Source organism: Macaca thibetana, chromosome 5, assembly GCF_024542745.1.
Source record: "Macaca thibetana thibetana isolate TM-01 chromosome 5, ASM2454274v1, whole genome shotgun sequence".
Lineage (NCBI taxonomy): Eukaryota > Metazoa > Chordata > Mammalia > Primates > Cercopithecidae > Macaca > Macaca thibetana.
In genome coordinates this window covers 13,818,232-13,838,015 of record NC_065582.1, presented here as the reverse complement: position 1 = coordinate 13,838,015, position 19,784 = coordinate 13,818,232, and the positions used below count along the sequence as shown (strand labels likewise).

The 19,784-nt window shown below is 39.1% G+C and overlaps 1 protein-coding gene across 3 annotated transcripts; it reads right to left on the bottom strand.

Moving 5' to 3' along the window:
* Nucleotides 1-1,580: 1,580 nt before the first annotated feature.
* SPATA4 (spermatogenesis associated 4) lies at nucleotides 1,581-18,887 on the bottom strand. Of its 3 annotated transcripts, none has more exons than XM_050792551.1 (6): nucleotides 18,561-18,887; nucleotides 16,579-16,708; nucleotides 15,983-16,101; nucleotides 15,652-15,872; nucleotides 5,366-5,482; nucleotides 1,581-1,804 (listed from the first exon to the last, which is right to left on the bottom strand). In XM_050792551.1, the coding sequence occupies exons 1-6, from the start codon at nucleotides 18,776-18,778 to the stop codon at nucleotides 1,692-1,694; spliced, it is 918 nt and encodes a 305-aa protein (XP_050648508.1). In that variant the 5' UTR covers nucleotides 18,779-18,887; the 3' UTR covers nucleotides 1,581-1,691. The 3 variants fall into 3 exon arrangements, with proteins under 3 accessions (XP_050648508.1, XP_050648509.1, XP_050648510.1); XM_050792552.1 differs by having other exon boundaries at nucleotides 16,579-16,679; nucleotides 18,553-18,798; XM_050792553.1 differs by having other exon boundaries at nucleotides 16,579-16,679; nucleotides 18,561-18,764.
* Between the last annotated feature and the right edge of the window lie 897 nt (nucleotides 18,888-19,784).

Here is a 19,784-nt window from a genome sequence, read left to right as displayed (position 1 = left end):
GAGTTGTTACCCTACTCAGTAACCTAGGAAAATCACTTCATTGAATTGTTCCAGAGGCTGATTCTTCACTTTAGAAACACTGACTACAATATACCCCACAATTAGTATAAAAAATGGAGAAAGTGCTTACTCATTAATACAAATGCTATGTCATAGTAGGTTCTATTCCCATAAGTATTCTTTCAATTGAAAAGTTTCTATTCCTGTAGCAGCTGCTATAGTTCCTAGAAAATTTCATTGCTTCCTTCTGTCAAAGATTCTTTTTGAAGTAAATGGTCTTTCTAAGATATTCCTGTAGTGTTGGCTTCTGTTGCACAATTTGTCCTCAAAAAGCTCTTGAGGTTACGCACTTTGACCATCCTTGGTATCTTCATTTACATAATCACTATGTAATGAAGCCTACAGACTATTTCCTATTTTCCACAATCTCTATAGGTTCCACAGGATTCTTGGGAACTTACCATAGTCGGGCCATGAGTGATGACCTCTTTCAGGAGATTGAACACAGCACCAAGAGGACAAAGAAACTTACTATTTGACTCTACCCAAAACTAACCCTCTTCTGTGGATCTTTTTCATGACTGAGCTTCAAAGACTTGTTTCTCAAACCTTTTCCAAAGGAACTATATAGGTTAAAAATTATTCTCATAATTTTGCACTTTAGATTGTCCCATGAGAATGCAAGACAGCAGATACATTACTTATAGCTGGTTAAGAGATGCATTTGACCTAGATCTCTTACCTCAGATAAAACTGGATTTTGAACACATTCCCAGTAAGTTACCTGTATCATCAGGGCTTTCTTAGTCGTCTTAAATGTTATCTATCTAAAAATGCAAAATTTAGCAAGGAAGTCTCTGAAGGTAGAATTGCTAATAAAACAGTGTGAACTTTCAAAAATGCCGAAAAACTGGTAAGTTTAGCTGGAAATTGACATTAGTAATATTCATCTTGGAAGTCAAATGAGACTGTTAATGAGCTAGTATCAAAACATAAATAATACCAGTTGAAAAATTTTCACATATAAAATTACCATGAATATATAAAAGATTATTAGTTTTTCAGGACATCAGTCTGCTTTTGTTTCCCTTCAGTTAAAATATGGGGCATAGCAGCAACCAGTGGGAACTTTTTAATTGAACTAAATGTATTGCTAAACACCAGAACCAAGTTCCAAGAAAAGGATGATTTTCTTTCCCCACAACTTGTTTTCAAAAGAAGGGACACCTATCTTTTTAATGGTTTAAGTTCAGGCTGTTCTTAGAGATGATCAAGGTGTTCTATGGGCCATAGTATAATAATCATTCAGAATAAAATTTAATTAATGAATGTGATGTAACTATATAATAGGCAAAGCAGTAACTTTTAATTTCTAATAAGGAAAACATATTAACAAGTAGATTTACCATTCCTACAAAATTATTAGAAAGAACTCTTACTCATCATGGTGAATTATGTTTATACCTTTAAAATTATTTTTGCTCATTCTGTATTTATTTAATTTTGTATTTTCAACAGTACCTGGCATAGGAGTTTAATAAACAAATTGAATGGAAAAGAAATGTTCTTTAACACAATTATGGAAAAGACACCACTCTATTTATTATTGAAATGCATTCAATACTGGGCGATTCTTTATTATGGCGAGAGATGATGGCATCATTTCTTCAAAGCCATTTGACAGGTGCTTTTCAAGGTTTCTTTTCCATGTTTCTGATAGGTTTCATAACAGAGTAATGAGAATGTTGTCCAGCTTGCTTCACATGTATTTCTCTATTTGAATTGCCACCATTACCTATATTTGCTGGGGCATTTAAATAAAATTAAAATCAATTCATGGTTACTAAATATTTATACAAGCATCAACATGTCTAATATATCAAATATATGCAGAATGATTGGCAACAGGTCGAGCACAGTTAATCTAAATGACTGGTAAACAAGAATATTTAAATCACGGATTATAGTACTCATGGATAAAAAAAAGTCTGAATGTCAGCCACTTCCAAAAGTCATCAGCCTAAAAATCTCCAGGGTTTATTTTGGTGCATCTGATACTGAATATGACCCAACTATTCTTAGATATTGCTTCAGAAAGCAGCTGAGGCAACAGTAGCACAATTTTATACTTAGATTTGACAAATGTCCATGATTCATAATACAGTTTTTGGAACTCTGATTACACTGAGGCATTCCAGCTAGCCACCCAGACTCTTTAGGTCACTCAGTTCTAATGGGAGGGGCCAGTGGCAACTAAGACATCTATATTCCATTGACCCATAATTTTGCTAGATACTAAATTTAGGTAAACAAGTAGAGGAACTTGAGTGTTATAAAAAGAAAAAAGCAAAGGTAATAACCTATATTATGATTAATTTTGGCCACCCTGTTTGATAATTAGAAGATTTTCAGATGAACAGCCTGTGATTTCAGTGTCATTATATGAAATCTTAGATGGTAACGTAGAGTTAAGTTCCTACAGTCTAGTGTTTTTGCATCTCCTCCTTCCATTAACTATCAAACTATGATAACTGACCTGAACTATTTACCCTCTTTTCAGAAATTAAATGAAATCCTTTGAACAAATTTAGAAAAAAAAGATTTAACACTTAATAGTTCTCATCCATATAATTACCAAAGCTGAATCCACATCATTGATTAATTTACTGTGTGCCTAGATTAAGAGAATCCAAGTATATATCTGGATTGAGACAAGTAAAAAAAATAAATGTATGTTCACCTTCCCATCCTGATCTACCTTGTCCAGTGAAGGCTTCCATAAAACCATCTCTTTTTCCAAAGAGAGCAAGACTATTGAGGTGAAAGCGAATCATAAAAGAGCATCCAGAGAATTGTAAAAAAGAGCAGTAGAGAATAAAATGGGAGGAGTTATTTATGGCAGCTTATACATTATTAAAATTGTAAAAGCAAAAATTCATTTTACTTGGAATCCTGATCTGAAGTAATGATAGCATGTAGTTTTTCTAAAAACTCGTATGTGCACCTTGAAGATTTTCAAAAAAGATAACGAAAATGAGAAATACTCTTTAGCAATTCAAATATCAGCAGGCATCAATTTCTGTCTCTAGTCTATTTGCATCTCTTTCTTACACAGGAAGGAAGCCGTGCTGTGACTCATCACTACTACTTTCTACCTTTCACTGCAGGTCCCAAAGCAGGTGGCCCTGCTCTTTCCCTGCCCGGGTGAAATTCAGTCAATCATAAGGGGAATGAGGCAAGGAAGTTAAACACAAAAACAAAACTTACCTGCAGTTTCCTTTCCATACCTCCTGATCCCCTCCTCCCATGCTCACCCTACCCCTGTGGCTTCACCTCCCTCCCTGCTGGAACTTTCGCCACAAATGTCACCAACAGAAGAAGTTAAGGCAGGCTGAAGGACAGGATATATTCCTAGAATCTAAAGGTGAAACTATGGATGCATTTTATTCATTGAAACATTTGTTTTGTTTTGTTTCGTTTTGTTTTTTTGAGATGGAGCCTCACTCTGTCACCCAGGCTTGAGTGCAGTGGCGCGATCTCGGCTCACTGCAAGCTCCACGTCCCGGGTTCACGACATTCTCCTGCCTCAACCTCCCAAATAGCTGGGACTACAGGTGCCCGCCACCACGCCCAGCTAAATTTTTTTCATTTTTTTTTTTTATTTTTAGTAGAGACGGGGTTTCACCGTGTTAGCCAGGATTTTCTCGATCTTCTGACCTCGTGATCCGCCCACCTAGGCCTCCCAAAGTGCTGGGATTACAGGCGTGAGCCACCGCGCCTGGCCCATTGAAACATTGTTATCCACTTCCGTTGGTTCTATTATGCTTACTATGCCTCAGGTGGATGAAGAGTTAACGGGATTTTGATGGGCTGGCCTGATGTTTGGACATTAAAAAGTGTGCTATGAGGAACACTAGTTATACAAGACCATTAAGCAAAGCAAAACCAAGTAGTGATGTGTGATCACGTAGAGTTTGGAAAACACTTCATTCTGCCTCTCTTCTCTTTAGTATTTACAATGCATATTAGTATATTAAAGGTTCTGGAAAATCATAAGTGTTTTTTCGTTTTTGTTTTTGTTTAAAAAAAAAGGAAAATTGGCAGGGCTCTCAAAGACTCTATGTAAACAAAGAACTTTTATCCCCGGTGAAATGCCTCAACAGGTCAGGAAACATAATCTGTAGCAGAGGTCCACACACATTTTCTGTAAAGGGCTGGAGAGTAAATATTTTAGGCTTTGTGGTAGGCTTGCCAGATAAAATATAGGACACCTAGTTAAATTTGAATTTCAGATAAATAGTGAATAATTTTTAGTAAAAATATGTCCTAAATATGTCCTCAAACGTATTTGTTGCATTGTCCTGTGTTTTTATTTGCTAAATCTGGCAACTCAGCTTTCTAGGCTAGACAGTCACTTTGGCAACTACTCAAACCAACTGTTGTAGTGTCAAAGGAGCCATAAGCAAGGCATAAATTGAGCAGGAGTGGCTCTGTTCCCTGTTATTTATGAGCACGGGAACTTGAATTTCATAGCATTTTTATGTGTCAGGAATTACTATTATTCTTTTGATTTTTTTTTTTTTTTAAACCATTAAATCCAAGCAGTTTAGGAGGCCGAGGAGGGCGGATTGCCCGAGCTCAGAAGTTCGAGACCAGCCTGGGCAACACGGTGAAACCCCATCTCTACTAAAATACAAAGAATTAGCCAGGCATGGCAGCGTGCATTGTAGTCCCAGATACTCAGGAGGCTGAGTCAGGAGAAACGTTTGAACCCAGGTGGTGGAAGTTGCAATGAGCCGAGATCGCACCACTGCACTCCGGCCTGGGTGACAGAGTGAGACTCCATCTCCAAAAAAAAAGTAAAAACTATTTTTAACTTGTGAACTATACAAAAATAGACAACAGGCTGAATTTGGACCGTGGGCTAGAGTTTGGTGTCGTATAAATGCTTTCTGAATTAACAGGGTTTAATCAAGTGACTTCTCGTAATACAACTGATTGAGAATTCTTAGTATGCAAGTATCTATATCTGTCTCAGGACTCACGGACTCATCTTCTGACTACTAAAGAACTGAGCTTTCAAGTCTATGACCCTGACGTTTTTCAGACTCACCTATTTAAGCATAAATCAGAACTCAAGTGGATCTGATTGTAGCAGGCTGGGGAGGGGGCAGCGACTTAGCGGACCACATGTTCCCTTCACTTACCATAAAGAACTGCATACCAATGTAATTGACAGTGTAGGACTGAAAGTTGACCTACACCAACATTTTAACTATTTAACCGTTTTTAAAAACTTTAATTGAAGAAAGTCAAGCAAAAAAAAAAAACAATCAATTTTAAGAAGCAAAGAGTTAAAACTTACGTAAAACAAGGGCAACTCTTCCTCTTGTAACTTTGGAATTATATCTGTGCCCACAGGCTTGAGCAGGAAGGTGATTGAGAGTAACTTCTCCCACTGTTGGTTTCACGTCAAACCATTCTATAAAATATGAACACAGAAGTTATTTCTTAAAAAGTCATAATGGCCATTGTCAAAGTAAGACGCCATAATTTAAAAATTCAGTAAATCATTTAAATTTCTGTTTATCATATTCCTGAGTAGTGTGAATACATAGATTAATAATCCCTCCCTGCATTGCTCACAATATATTTAATACACAAAATAATTACTTTAAAGGTAATGTGTTTATGTTCCTGTTAGTCTTTGGTAAGTTTCTATTCAATTATAAAGTATGTACAAAAAGGTAAAGAAACAATAAGTGTAGTTCACTCCCATGAATTTGTGGAGTGAATACACTGAGGGTACCATCATCCAGATCAAGAAATGATGTATTACCAGTACCCCAAAGACCCCTCATGTCTTTCCAAGACAGTATTCTAAAAGGAAAGTGCTATCCTAACTTCTATCATCGTAGGTTAGTTTTATCTAGTTTTATATTTGATAAAATCATACAGTACCTTTCATTTTGCAAACATTTTATATGATAAAAATTGTGAATTAAAATTATTTCCATGTTTCCCATATTTCTTTTTAACTAATCCTGTAAGCTGAAATACTTGGGCAATTTCCTTGTGCTTCTAAAGATCACTTCCTCCTCTGCATCTGCAGCTCACCCTTCACTGAGGCTTGAAGAAGTTGCTAAGTTAATTGCTACTCACCAGTCATACTCTATCAACACTAAACACAACTCTGGTCAGTAACATTGCCAGAACTATAATTATCATAATTAATTACTTTGGCCACAAATGAGAAACGTTTAAAATCAGCAGTCTCAGGAATCAAGACTGGAGAAAGAGTACTGTTCAAGATTTGGAAAGGTTGAGATGACCTGTAGCTAAAGAACAAATGTGTTCAAAAGACAACAGAGATGCAGGTTAGTTTTTTACAAAGATAGACTTTTAAACAAAAGTCAGTGATGTCTGATTTGTGGTGTTAAAATATAACTGGACAGAAGTAAAATGCCAGACAATGAAAGCACTGAAAGGAGGTAAAGGGGTGGCAGGGAGGGATCCGTGTCATAGTGTTCTAAGGTCCTTGCAGTTTCAGGAAGAGAGTGAAGATATTAATTTTAGACTAAGATAAGTATGCATGCTAAAATGTATAGATTGGCACTAAAAAGAGTAGAGATTTAAAATGTTCAAAATTAGTGGGAAAAAAATCTTTGGAAAAAAATTTGATCCAAAAAAGAAAAGATAGGTAAGATGAAAACAAGAGGGGGGCGGAGCAAGATGGCCGAATAGGAACAGCTCCAGTCTCCAACTCCCAGCGCGAGCGACACAGAAGACCAGTGATTTCTGCATTTTCAACTGAGGTACTGGGTTCATCTCACTAGGGAGTGCCGGACAATCGGTGCTGGTCAGCTGCTGCAGCCCGACCAGTGAGAGCTGAAGCAGGGCGAGGCATCACCTCACCTGGGAAGTGCAAGGGGGAACGGAATCCCTTTTCCTAGCCAGGGGAACTGAGACACACAACACCTGGAAAATCGGGTAACTCCCACCCCAATACTGCGCTTTAAGGAAACGGGCACACCAGGAGATTATATCCCACACCTGGCCGGGAGGGTCCCACGCCCACGGAGCCTCCCTCATTGCTAGCACAGCAGTCTGTGATATACCGGCAAGGCAGCAGGGAGGCTGGGGGAGGGGCGCCCGCCATTGCTGAGGCTTAAGTAGGTAAACAAAGCTGCTGGGAAGCTCGAACTGGGTGGAGCTCACAGCAGCTCAAGGAAACCTGCCTGTCTCTGTAGACTCCACCTCTGGGGACAGGGCACAGTAAACAATAACAAACGCAGCAGAAACCCCTGCAGACACAAACGACTCTGTCTGACAGCTTTAAAGAGAGCAGTTGATCTCCCAACACGGAGGTTGAGATCTGAGAAGGGACAGACTGCCTGCTCAAGTGGGTCCCTGACCCCTGAGTAGCCTAACTGGGAGACATCCCCCACTAGGGGCAGTCTGACACCCCACACCTCACAGGGTGGAGTACCCCCCTGAGAGGAAGCTTCCAAAGCAAGAATCAGACAGGTACACTCACTGTTCAGCAATATTCTATCTTCTGCAGCCTCTGCTGCTGATACCCAGGCAAACAGGGTCTGGAGTGGACCTCAAGCAATCTCCAACAGACCTACAGCTGAGGGTCCTCACTGTTAGAAGGAAAACTATCAAACAGGAAGGACACCTACACCAATACCCCATCAGTACGTCACCATCATCAAAGACCAGAGGCAGATAAAACCATAAAGATGGGGAAAAAGCAGGGCAGAAAAGCTGGAAATTCAAAAAATAAGAGCGCATCTCCCCCAGCAAAGGAGCGCAGCTCATCACCAGCAACGGATCAAAGCTGGACGGAGAATGACTTTGACGAGATGAGAGAAGAAGGCTTCAGTCCATCAAACTTCTCAGAGCTAAAGGAGGAATTACGTACCCAGCGCAAAGAAACTAAAAATCTTGAAAAAAAAGTGGAAGAATTGACGGCTAGAGTAATTAATGCAGAGAAGGTCATAAACGAAATGAAAGAGATGAAAACCATGACACGAGAAATACGTGACAAATGCACAAGCTTCAGTAACCGACTCGATCAACTGGAAGAAAGAGTATCAGCGATTGAAGAACAAATGAATGAAATGAAGGGAGAAGAGAAACCAAAAGAAAAAAGAAGAAAAAGAAATGAACAAAGCCTGCAAGAAGTATGGGATTATGTAAAAAGACCAAATCTACGTCTGATTGGGGTGCCTGAAAGTGAGGGGGAAAATGGAACCAAGTTGGAAAACACTCTTCAGGATATCATCCAGGAGAACTTCCCCAACCTAGTAGGGCAGGCCAACATTCAAATCCAGGAAATACAGAGAACGCCACAAAGATACTCCTCGAGAAGAGCAACTCCAAGACACATAATTGCCAGATTCACCAAAGTTGAAATGAAGGAAAAAATCTTAAGGGCAGCCAGAGAGAAAGGTCGGGTTACCCACAAAGGGAAGCCCATCAGACTAACAGCAGATCTCTCGGCAGAAACTCTACAAGCCAGAAGAGAGTGGGGGCCAATATTCAACAGTCTTAAAGAAAAGAATTTTAAACCCAGAATTTCATATCCAGCCAAACTAAGTTTCATAAGTGAAGGAGAAATAAAATCCTTTACAGATAAGCAAATGCTTAGAGATTTTGTCACCACTACACCTGCCTTACAAGAGACCCTGAAGGAAGCACTAAACATGGAAAGGAACAACCGGTACCAGCCATTGCAAAAACATGCCAAAATGTAAAGACCATCTAGACTAGGAAGAAACTGCATCAACTAATGAGCAAAATAACCAGTTAATATCATAATAGCAGGATCAAGTTCACACATAACAATATTAACCTTAAATGTAAATGGACTAAATGCTCCAATTAAAAGACACAGACTGGAAAACTGGATAAAGAGTCAAGACCCATCAGTCTGCTGTATTCAGGAGACCCATCTCACATGCAGAGACATACATAGGCTCAAAATAAAGGGATGGAGGAAGATTTACCAAGCAAATGGAGAACAAAAAAAAGCAGGGGTTGCAATACTAGTCTCTGATAAAACAGACTTTAAACCATCAAAGATCAAAAGAGACAAAGAAGGCCATTACATAATGGTAAAGGGATCAATTCAACAGGAAGAGCTAACTATCCTAAATATATATGCACCCAATACAGGAGCACCCAGATTCATCAAGCAAGTCCTTAGAGACTTACAAAGAGACTTAGACTCCCATACAATAATAATGGGAGACTTCAACACTCCACTGTCAACATTAGACAGATCAACGAGACAGAAAGTTAACAAGGATATCCAGGAATTGAACTCATCTCTGCAGCAAGCAGACCTAATAGACATCTATAGAACTCTCCACCCCAAATCAACAGAATATACATTCTTCTCAGCACCACATCGCAATTACTCCAAAATTGACCACATAATTGGAAGTAAAGCACTCCTCAGCAAATGTACAAGAACAGAAATTATAACAAACTGTCTCTCAGACCACAGTGCAATCAAGCTAGAACTCAGGACTAAGAAACTCAATCAAAACCGCTCAACTACATGGAAACTGAACAACCTGCTCCTGAATGCCTACTGGGTACATAACGAAATGAAGGCAGAAATAAAGATGTTCTTTGAAACCAGTGAAAACAAAGATACAACATACCAGAATCTCTGGGACACATTTAAAGCAGTGTGTAGAGGAAATTTATAGCACTAAATGCACACAAGAGAAAGCAGGAAAGATCTAAAATTGACACTCTAACATCACAATTAAAAGAACTAGAGAAGCAAGAGCAAACACATCTGAAAGCTAGCAGAAGGCAAGAAATAACTAAGATCAGAGCAGAACTGAAGGAGATAGAAACACAAAAAACCCTCCAAAAAAATCAATGAATCCAGGAGTTGGTTTTTTGAAAAGATCAACAAAATTGACAGACCGCTAGCAAGACTAATAAAGAAGAAAAGAGAGAAGAATCAAATAGACGCAATAAAAAATGATAAAGGGGATATCACCACCGACCCCACAGAAATACAAACTACCATCAGAGAATACTATAAACACCTCTATGCAAATAAACTGGAAAATCTAGAAGAAATGGATAATTTCCTGGACACTTACACTCTTCCAAGACTAAACCAGGAAGAAGTTGAATCCCTGAATAGATCAATAGCAGGCTCTGAAATTGAGGCAATAATTAATAGCCTACCAACCAAAAAAAGTCCAGGACCAGATGGATTCACAGCCGAATTCTACCAGAGGTACAAGGAGGAGCTGGTACCATTCCTTCTGAAACTATTCCAATCAATAGAAAAAGAGGGAATCCTCCCTAACTCATTTTATGAGGCCAACATCATCCTGATACCAAAGTCTGGCAGAGACACAACAAAAAAAGAGAATTTTAGACCAATATCCCTGATGAACATCGATGCAAAAATCCTCAATAAAATACTGGCAAACCGGATTCAGCAACACATCAAAAAGCTTATCCACCATGATCAAGTGGGCTTCATCCTGGGATGCAAGGCTGATTCAACATTCGCAAATCAATAAACATAATCCAGCATATAAACAGAACCAAAGACAAGAACCACATGATTATCTCAATAGATGCAGAAAAGGCTTTTGACAAAATTCAACAGCCCTTCATGCTAAAAACGCTCAATAAATTCGGTATTGATGGAACGTACCTCAAAATAATAAGAGCTATTTACGACAAACCCACAGCCAATATCATACTGAATGGGCAAAAACTGGAAAAATTCCCTTTGAAAACTGGCACAAGACAGGGATGCCCTCTCTCACCACTCCTATTCAACATAGTGTTGGAAGTTCTGGCTAGGGCAATCAGGCAAGAGAAAGAAATCAAGGGTATTCAGTTAGGAAAAGAAGAAGTCAAATTGTCCCTCTTTGCAGATGATATGATTGTATATTTAGAAAACCCCATTGTCTCAGCCCAAAATCTCCTTAAGCTGATAAGCAACTTCAGCAAAGTCTCAGGATACAAAATTAATGTGCAAAAATCACAAGCATTCTTATACACCAGTAACAGACAAACAGAGAGCCAAATCATGAATGAAATTCCATTCACAATTGCTTCAAAGAGAATAAAATACCTAGGAATCCAACTGACAAGGGATGTAAAGGACCTCTTCAAGGAGAACTACAAACCACTGCTCAGTGAAATCAAAGAGGACACAAACAAATGGAAGAACATACCATGCTCATGGATAGGAAGAATCAATATCGTGAAAATGGCCATACTGCCCAAGGTTATTTATAGATTCAATGCCATCCCCATCAAGCTACCAATGAGTTTCTTCACAGAATTGGAAAAAACTGCTTTAAAGTTCATATGGAACCAAAAAAGAGCCCGCATCTCCAAGACAATCCTAAGTCAAAAGGACAAAGCTGGAGGCATCAAGCTACCTGACTTCAAACTATACTACAAGGCTACAGTAACCAAAACAGCATGGTACTGGTACCAAAACAGAGATATAGACCAATGGAACAGAACAGAGTCCTCAGAAATAATACCACACATCTACAGCCATCTGATCTTTGACAAACCTGAGAGAAACAAGAAATGGGGAAAGGATTCCCTATTTAATAAATGGTGCTGGGAAAATTGGCTAGCCATAAGTAGAAAGCTGAAACTGGATCCTTTCCTTACTCCTTATATGAAAATTAATTCAAGATGGATTAGAGACTTAAATGTTAGACCTAATACCATAAAAATCCTAGAGGAAAACCTAGGTAGTACCATTCAGGACATAGGCATGGGCAAAGACTTCATGTCTAAAACACCAAAAGCAACGGCAACAAAAGCCAAAATTGACAAATGGGATCTAATTAAACTAAAGAGCTTCTGCACAGCAAAAGAAACTACCATCAGAGTGAACAGGCAACCTAGAGAATGGGAGAAAATTTTTGCAATCTACTCATCTGACAAAGGGCTAATATCCAGAACCTACAAAGAACTCAAACAAATTTACAAGAAAAAAACAACCCCATCAAAAAGTGGGCAAAGGATATGAACAGACATTTCTCAAAAGAAGACATTCATACAGCCAACAGACACATGAAAAAATGCTCATCATCACTGGCCATCAGAGAAATGCAAATCAAAACCACAATGAGATACCATCTCACACCAGTTAGAATGGCGATCATTAAAAAGTCAGGAAACAACAGGTGCTGGAGAGGATGTGGAGAAACAGGAACACTTTTACACTATTGGTGGGATTGTAAACTAGTTCAACCATTATGGAAAACAGTATGGCGATTCCTCAAGGATCTAGAACTAGATGTACCATATGACCCAGCCATCCCATTACTGGGTATATACCCAAAGGATTATAAATCATGCTGTTATAAAGACACATGCACACACGTATGTTTATTGCGGCACTATTCACAATAGCAAAGACTTGGAATCAACCCAAATGTCTATCAGTGACAGATTGGATTAAGAAAATGTGGCACATATACACCATGGAATACTATGCAGCCATAAAAAAGGATGAGTTTGTGTCCTTTGTAGGGACATGGATGCAGCTGGAAACCATCATTCTTAGCAAACTATCACAAGAACAGAAAACCAAACACCGCATGTTCTCACTCATAGGTGGGAACTGAACAATGAGATCACTTGGACTCTGGAAGGGGAACATCACACCCCGGGGCCTATCATGGGGAGGGGGGAGGGGGGAGGGATTGCATTGGGAGTTATACCTGATGTAAATGACGAGTTGATGGGTGCTGATGAGTTGATGGCTGCAGCACACCAACATGGCACAAGTATACATATGTAACAAACCTGCACATTATGCACATGTACCCTAGAACTCAAAGTATAATAATTTTAAAAAAAAAAAGTGAAAAAAAAAACAAGAAAACAAGAAACAGAAAAAGAGGAAAAAAAAAACTCAAAATAGTATGTTAGATATGAATACATATAACAGTGGGCAGTATTAATAAATTCATAACAATAAAATTTACTGTGGATGAAATAGAAACAACACTTCATAGAAGAACAAATTTTAAGACTTTACAAAGTATCAACACTAATTCTAAAGCAATAATAATTAAGACAACATGCTAAAGTGACACACATGTAGACAAAGTTGAATAGAGGGCTCAGAAACAGACCCATACATACACACCAACTGAAACACGAGAGGGCCTTACGAATAAGTGAGGAAAGGATAGACTACTCAAAACGTGGGGCTGAGACAATCACTTCTTCATGTGGATTGCAGATGAAGTAACAGTTTACAAGTTTTCACTTTAATCAGCTTAAACTTTAAAAGGTTTAAACCTTAAAAGGTTTCACTTTAATCAATTTAAACATATGAGGATATATTTATAATCTCATTATGGGAACAGTGTTAACTACGGAGTTTGCATTCGATTTTCATTCCTGCCATAACAAATTACCACAAATATCATAACTTAAAACAGCCCTTTTTATCTCACGGTACAGAAGTCTGGGTCCTCTATTAAGAGTCTCAGAGGCTGAAAGCAAGGTATTGGCAGGGCTGCATTCCTTTCTGGAAGTTCTGGGGAAGAATCTTCTCCCAGGCTCACTCAGCTTGTTGGCAGAATGCAGTTTCTTATGTTTGCAGGACTGAGGCCCCTGTTTTTTGCCTGGCTCTCAGCCCAAGGTAATTCTTTCCTCCTGGAAGCTGCACCACATACCTTCTCATGCTTTCCATGTTGTCTCTTGCAGCAATAGCAGATTGAGACCCTATCACACTCCAGATCTCCTACGATTCCAGTTGAAGAAAGATCTCTGCTTCTAAGGGTTTCTGTGATTAGATCAGGTCTGGTCTGAATAAGCCAGCATACACACCCTATCTTGGGGTCCATAACTTTAATTACATCTGCAAAGTCTCTTTTGCCATGTAAAGTATCATACTCACAGGTTTCAGGGATTAGGACATGGATAACAGGGGGGCTTATTCTGCCTACTACAGAGTATCATAAAATCAACTAAAGTTAAAAATATATATGAATGAAATAAAAAATAACATATAAATATTATATATAGGTAAATGAAATAAAGAATAATATATAAATAGTAAGTATAGTTTGGTGTTTTCTTTGTTTTTGGTTTTTGTTTTTGAGATGGAGTCCCGCTCTGTCGCCCAGGCTGGAGTACAGTGGCACATTCTCGGCTCACTGCAACCTCTGCCTTCTGGGTTCAAGCCATTCTCCCGCCTCAGCCTCCCCAGTAACTGGGATTATAGGCGCCCGCCACCACACCCAGCTAATTTTTGTATTTTTATTAGAGACCAGATTTCACCATGTTGGTCTTGCTGGTCACGAATTTTTGACCTCATGAACCGTCTGCCTTAGCCTCCTGAAGTGCTGGGATTACAAGCGTGAGCCACTGCGCCTGGCCTAGATTTTTAAATCAAGGAAATTACAAACAAAGGCAGCAGGATGGTAGTTACCCTTGGAAGGGAATGTGGAGAATGCAGTCCGAGGACACAAAGGGGAAGGTAAAGGCATTAGTAACGTTCTATTTTTTTAACCTGCGTAGGGATATACAAATGTGTTTTCATTGTTAGTCATCTTCTTTAAATTGTACATATACATTATGTACTTGCATGTGTGATAAATATCACAGCGAAGTGTTAATGTTTAAAAACATGCAAAGTGTTTCAAGATAAAATTCTCCTCATTAATGACCTGAATTATTTCTTTTCTCACGAATTCATGAGTAAAGCCAGAGATGACAAAAATCAAGGAAGAGAAAACAAAATATAAGACATGGAAGAATGGACAGAGTAAGGAAGGACCAAACCTAAAATATCCATCTCACAATTTTAGGACATGTTAAAATTGGTGCTTTCCTCTCTTGCTAGAAACCAGAGAGAAAATGGTTTTCTTCAGAAAAAGTTCACAGGTGAGAGAAATCCTAATGACCTACATCTGCCTCTTTTCCTGAATGTTTGGGTGCCACAGAAATGATGTGGTCTCTATAGATGTCTGGAATCAAGTGAAATAAGATTTCAATACATGAGTGGTATCCTGAGTAACTGCTAGAAAAACAAACAAACAAATATAGAGCGAAAGTTCAATTACTCTGCCACCTGCCAGTGATTCTGGCAATGCAGATGGCAAATGCTGTGTTTGGGTACTTAGAGAATGATTTCAGTGGTATCTCTGGAAAGTTGCCATGATAGTTCCAATCTGCTCTACCATCTACATCCGAACAAGCCTACTATGGAAAGGATAACATTGTCCACACTGTAGACAGCATCCACAGTGAATCATGGGAATCCAGGCTTTTCCCAAGGGATGAGTGTCCTGCTTAACTTTTAAACTCCTTAGTTACTTGATATGTGAACTTATTTCTTGTGAAAGTTTACATGAATCTTTCATAAACATATACATTTTTCTAAAAGAAGTGTCTGTATACTATGTTAACCTATGCCTTCGTCAAAAAAATTGATTTATAAACCACTCCAATGCTAATAAATCATTTCACTGCTAGCATTAAAGAAGTCATTTCCCTTTAAACCAGTTACAGAAGATAGCAAAATGGGCCAGTGCAGACATTTCTTTCATCTGTGCTCAAGAATAGCCTGACAGAGTTGGAAGAACTCAGCCGTTTCCAAGGAAAACTTACCTGGATTCAATTTTCTGCCTAATTTTCTTTGCAACATATGTAAAAGGATGAGGAACTCTGCTTTCAGTTCATTGCTGAGCATGTTGGGATTGCTTAGTAATTCTGATAACCTAATGTTATCTTTAATAGACTTTGAAGCTGTAGACCTGGAAACCAGGGGTAAATGCCTCTGGTAACTATAGTCCGTGAAATTCACAGAGTCATCCTGGATACTTTTAATTCTGGAAATAAAAAATAAAATACTGTTGACAAGCAACATTGTAGTAATGAGATTTATATTATCAAAAGTTTCACATTAAATTGTATCACTAGGAAATTACAAAGAACTTACTCTCGATGTGTTAATAAAGTGTAAACCTCTTCTATCAATATTTCAGGCACTCCAGCTTTACAATGAATTGTTCCATGGATTAGTTCTTTAGGTAATTTAAATTTTTTTCTTGCCAGGAACTTTAATAGTAGAAAGAAAATGTTTTTATCATAAGAAATTCTATAAAAATCTCCAAGTACCATGAATTCACTTTAATCATCCTTTTATTTACCTATCAAGTCATTTTTTGTGTTTAACGCGTTAGTTATTAAAAGACAATATTCAGCAGGGAAACCAATCAGTATTTATCATGCTAATGGAAATCATTATGCTCAATTTCATAGGTGATTCATGACATAAACAGTTGGAATTTAATAAACTTTGTGATACACAGGAACAAGCTGCCAACTCAGTATCACACAGTCACACACACACCTGTAGAGATCCAGGAAATTAGGATGGCACACTTTTTTTTTTTTTTTTTTTGAAATGGAGTCTCGCTCTGTCGCCCAGGCTGGAGTGCAGTGGCCGGATCTCAGCTCACTGCAAGCTCCGAGGATGGCACACTTTAAAACAAACATCTTAACAGTGAAAAGTGTAAATGATTGCTAACATACCTTCTCCAACTGTGCCCAGTTATCCAACTTGACTTTTAAAGAGGTCCCATTTTCAAAGGATGATAATTCAAGTTCCCAGGGGTAATATATACTGAATATTTCTGCAATTAGGAAGCCATTTGAAAAATCTCTGATCCATGGCAATTAGGAAATGAAATAAAGTGTAGTTAATTATGCAGTTTGTATTATAATTAACACTAGCCTAATATTCCATACTAAAAGTATCTTGTTAAATGAGTGCTGTTGGATCGTTGCTCTAAGGAGAACCTACTGTGGAATTTCGCTAAGATTATGTACATTTCAAAGGCTTTGGTGTTCTTTTGATGAACCCAACCTGTTAATTTGTATTGAATTCGCAGTTCAACAAGGTTCCCAGGTGATTCATATGCACTTTAAAGTTTCAGAGGCATCTTTGTAAGAAATACTGAAGACAAATTAGTAAACTAGTCCCCCGCTTATCTGCAGTTTTGCTTTCCGCAGTTTCAGTTACCTTGGGTCAACCACAGTCGGAAAATATTAAACGGAAAATTCAAGAAATAATTTGTAACTTTTAAATTGTACTCTGTTCTGGGAGTGTGATGAAATCTCCCAGCCTGCTCTGTGTTGCCTAGGATGTGACTCCTCCCTTTGTCCAGAGTCTCCATGTTGTAGACATCAGTCAACTTTTAGTTATCAGATCAACTGTACAGTGTGATGTGCTTGTGTGCAAGTCACTCTAATTTTGTTTCATAATGACCCCAAAGTGCAAGAGTAGTGATGCTGGTGATTCAGATATGCCACAGAGAAACCATAAAATTCTTCCTTTGGGTGAAAAGATGAAAGTTCTTAACTTAATAGAAAGTTGTAAGAATGCTTAGAATGGTAGGAATGAATCTTATATCCCTGAAATATGAAGAAAAAGAAATTCTTGATAGTTTCACCATCACACCTCAAACTGAAAAACTTTCAGCCACAGTGTGTGATAAGTGCTTAGTTAAGATTTTTAAAAAGGCATTAAATTTGTGGATGGAAGACATACACAGAAATGTGTTCTGACAGAGGGTTCTGTAGTACCACAGTTCCAGGCATCCACTGTCGATCTTGGAACCTATGCCTCTCTGATAAGGAGAGACTAAACCAGAGTTCTACAAAAGATTCATTGCCTTAATTTTTATAGAATTTAGTTTGGATTCCCAGAGCAAATATTAACTGCCAGTTACGTACAAAGTGCCTACAATTAAGCAGCAACTTTAAAAACTTGTTGATAACTCCCAAACTAGATGCCATCTCTGACAGAGGGTAAACTGATCCTTACCAGTGTGTGTGTGTATATATATATATGTGTGTGTGTATGTGTATTTTTATATATATATACACGTATATATATATATATATATTTTTTTTTTTTTTTTTTTTTTGAGACAGAGTCTTACCCTGCCACCGAGGCTGGAGTGCAGCGGCGTAATCTCAGCTCACTGCAACCTCTGCCTCCCGGGTTCAAGAACTCTCCTGCTGCAGCCTCCCCAGTAGCTGGGATTACAGGCACCCACCACCACGCCGGGCTAATTTTTGTATTGTGAGTAGAGATCGGGTTTCAGCATGTTGGCCAGGCTGTTACTGAACTCCTGACCTCAGGTGATCCGCCTCCCTCGGCTCCCAAAGTGCTGGGATTACAGTCATGAGGAACTGTGCCTGGCCATCCTTACCAGTATTAATGCCCAATGTCACTAAAGAAAAAGCTTTGACTATTTTAGTATTTTTTGTAGTCACCAAAGCATTCTATATTGTCTACAATTTAATGATTGCTTGATTGAGTGAACAAAATGTTTCTTGATATTTTGTTAAAGCCTTGCTCCCTAATAGTATTTTCGTGTGTATGCGTGGGTGAGGGGTCTTGATTTGAAACATAAGCCAGGCCAGGGTAGGCAATCTGAGGCCTGGCAGGCGGCGGAAAGCAGGCGGGGCGCCCACCGAGGGGGCCTAGGCCTGGCTTACTCAAGCACCTGTTGATGTTCCTGGGGAAGAAGCTGAGATCCAGACCCTGAAGCCAACGCAGAACGGAACGAGACAGGTGGGAGTTCTTCGGGGCATGCGGATAGACCAGACACTTCTTAGGCCTCCCTCGGATGGGAGCTGCTAGCTGTGGCGAAAGTGACGGTGACTTGGCTAGGGCTGCCGCCGTCAGTGTCAAAGACCCTTTTCCCCGGCCGGCGGCAGCCATGGCGCTTTCTGGGTTGCTACGGCAACAGCAGAAGGCGGGGCGGGGCCTTAGAGCTGGCGGGGCGGCCTCGTGGGGCGCGGCGGAGTCTTACGGGTCGAGACATCAGCGCCTGCGCAAGCGCTGCCGCAGCCGCCGGTGCTGCCGCTTTACTCCGACTTTGGAGCGCGGAGCCGGGTACTGAGATATGCAAAACCGTGGGCCCAGTGGTGTGGCCGCGGTCTGGGGAGTGTAAACCTTGGGCAGAACTTTCGTTCTCAGATTTAGTTGGCCTCACTGTTAACCTATTTAGAGTTTTGTGGTTTTTTTTTCCTTCTGTCATTGTTCATAAGTTTTATATTTTAAATATTGTTGGTTTCTGCCCAGCCAAAGGCCTATTTTCAGTCCTCTAGTTAGAGGAGTGGTGTGAGAAGACTCCAGAGGCCAAGATAGTTTTTGTTTGGGAATTGGAAGAGATGGGGGGAAAAAAATCTTTAAAATGGAAATGAATGTCCACAAAATTTAGCATAACTATTTCCTTAATTATTGCATTAAGTATTTGTCAACAGTAATATTTGAAAACGATGTGTAGGTTAGATTTTCACACTTAATTAAAATGTCCTAGTAGGCATAATTCCTTCATTAGTTCAACGGATGTGTATTGAGTCTATATTACGTGCCAGGCACTCATCTAGTCACTCGGGATCTATCTGAACACAAAACAACTGCAAAGTTGGCACATAAATATGTAAGCATAATTATTAAAATCCATTAAAAATTTTTATAGCCAAATTTTTTTATTTTTTTATTTTTATTTTTTTTGCTTGGCAGGGCACAGTGGCTCATGCCTGTAATCCCAGCACTTTGGGTGGCGGAGGCGGGAGGATCGTTTGAGCTCAGGAGTTCAAGACCAGCCTGGGCACTACAAGATGGAGAGACTTTTGCTAAAAAAAAAAAAAAAAATAGCTGAGTGTGGTGGTGCACACCTGTAGTCTCAAGTACTCCAGATGCTGAGGTGGGAGGATCACTT

Bases quoted from the DNA above. Each gene is read 5' to 3' on its own strand.
- SPATA4 (XM_050792551.1), bottom strand. From the start codon at position 18,778: ATGGCTGCCGCCGGCCGGGGAAAAGGGTCTTTGACACTGACGGCGGCA. The intron at 16,102-16,578 runs GTATGTTAGCAA...CTACTATTAAAG, and splicing joins ACTGGGCACAGTTGGAGAAG to TTCCTGGCAAGAAAAAAATT. The intron at 1,805-5,365 runs GTAAGTTTTAAC...TAAATGCCCCAG, and splicing joins AAGAGTTGCCCTTGTTTTAC to CAAATATAGGTAATGGTGGC.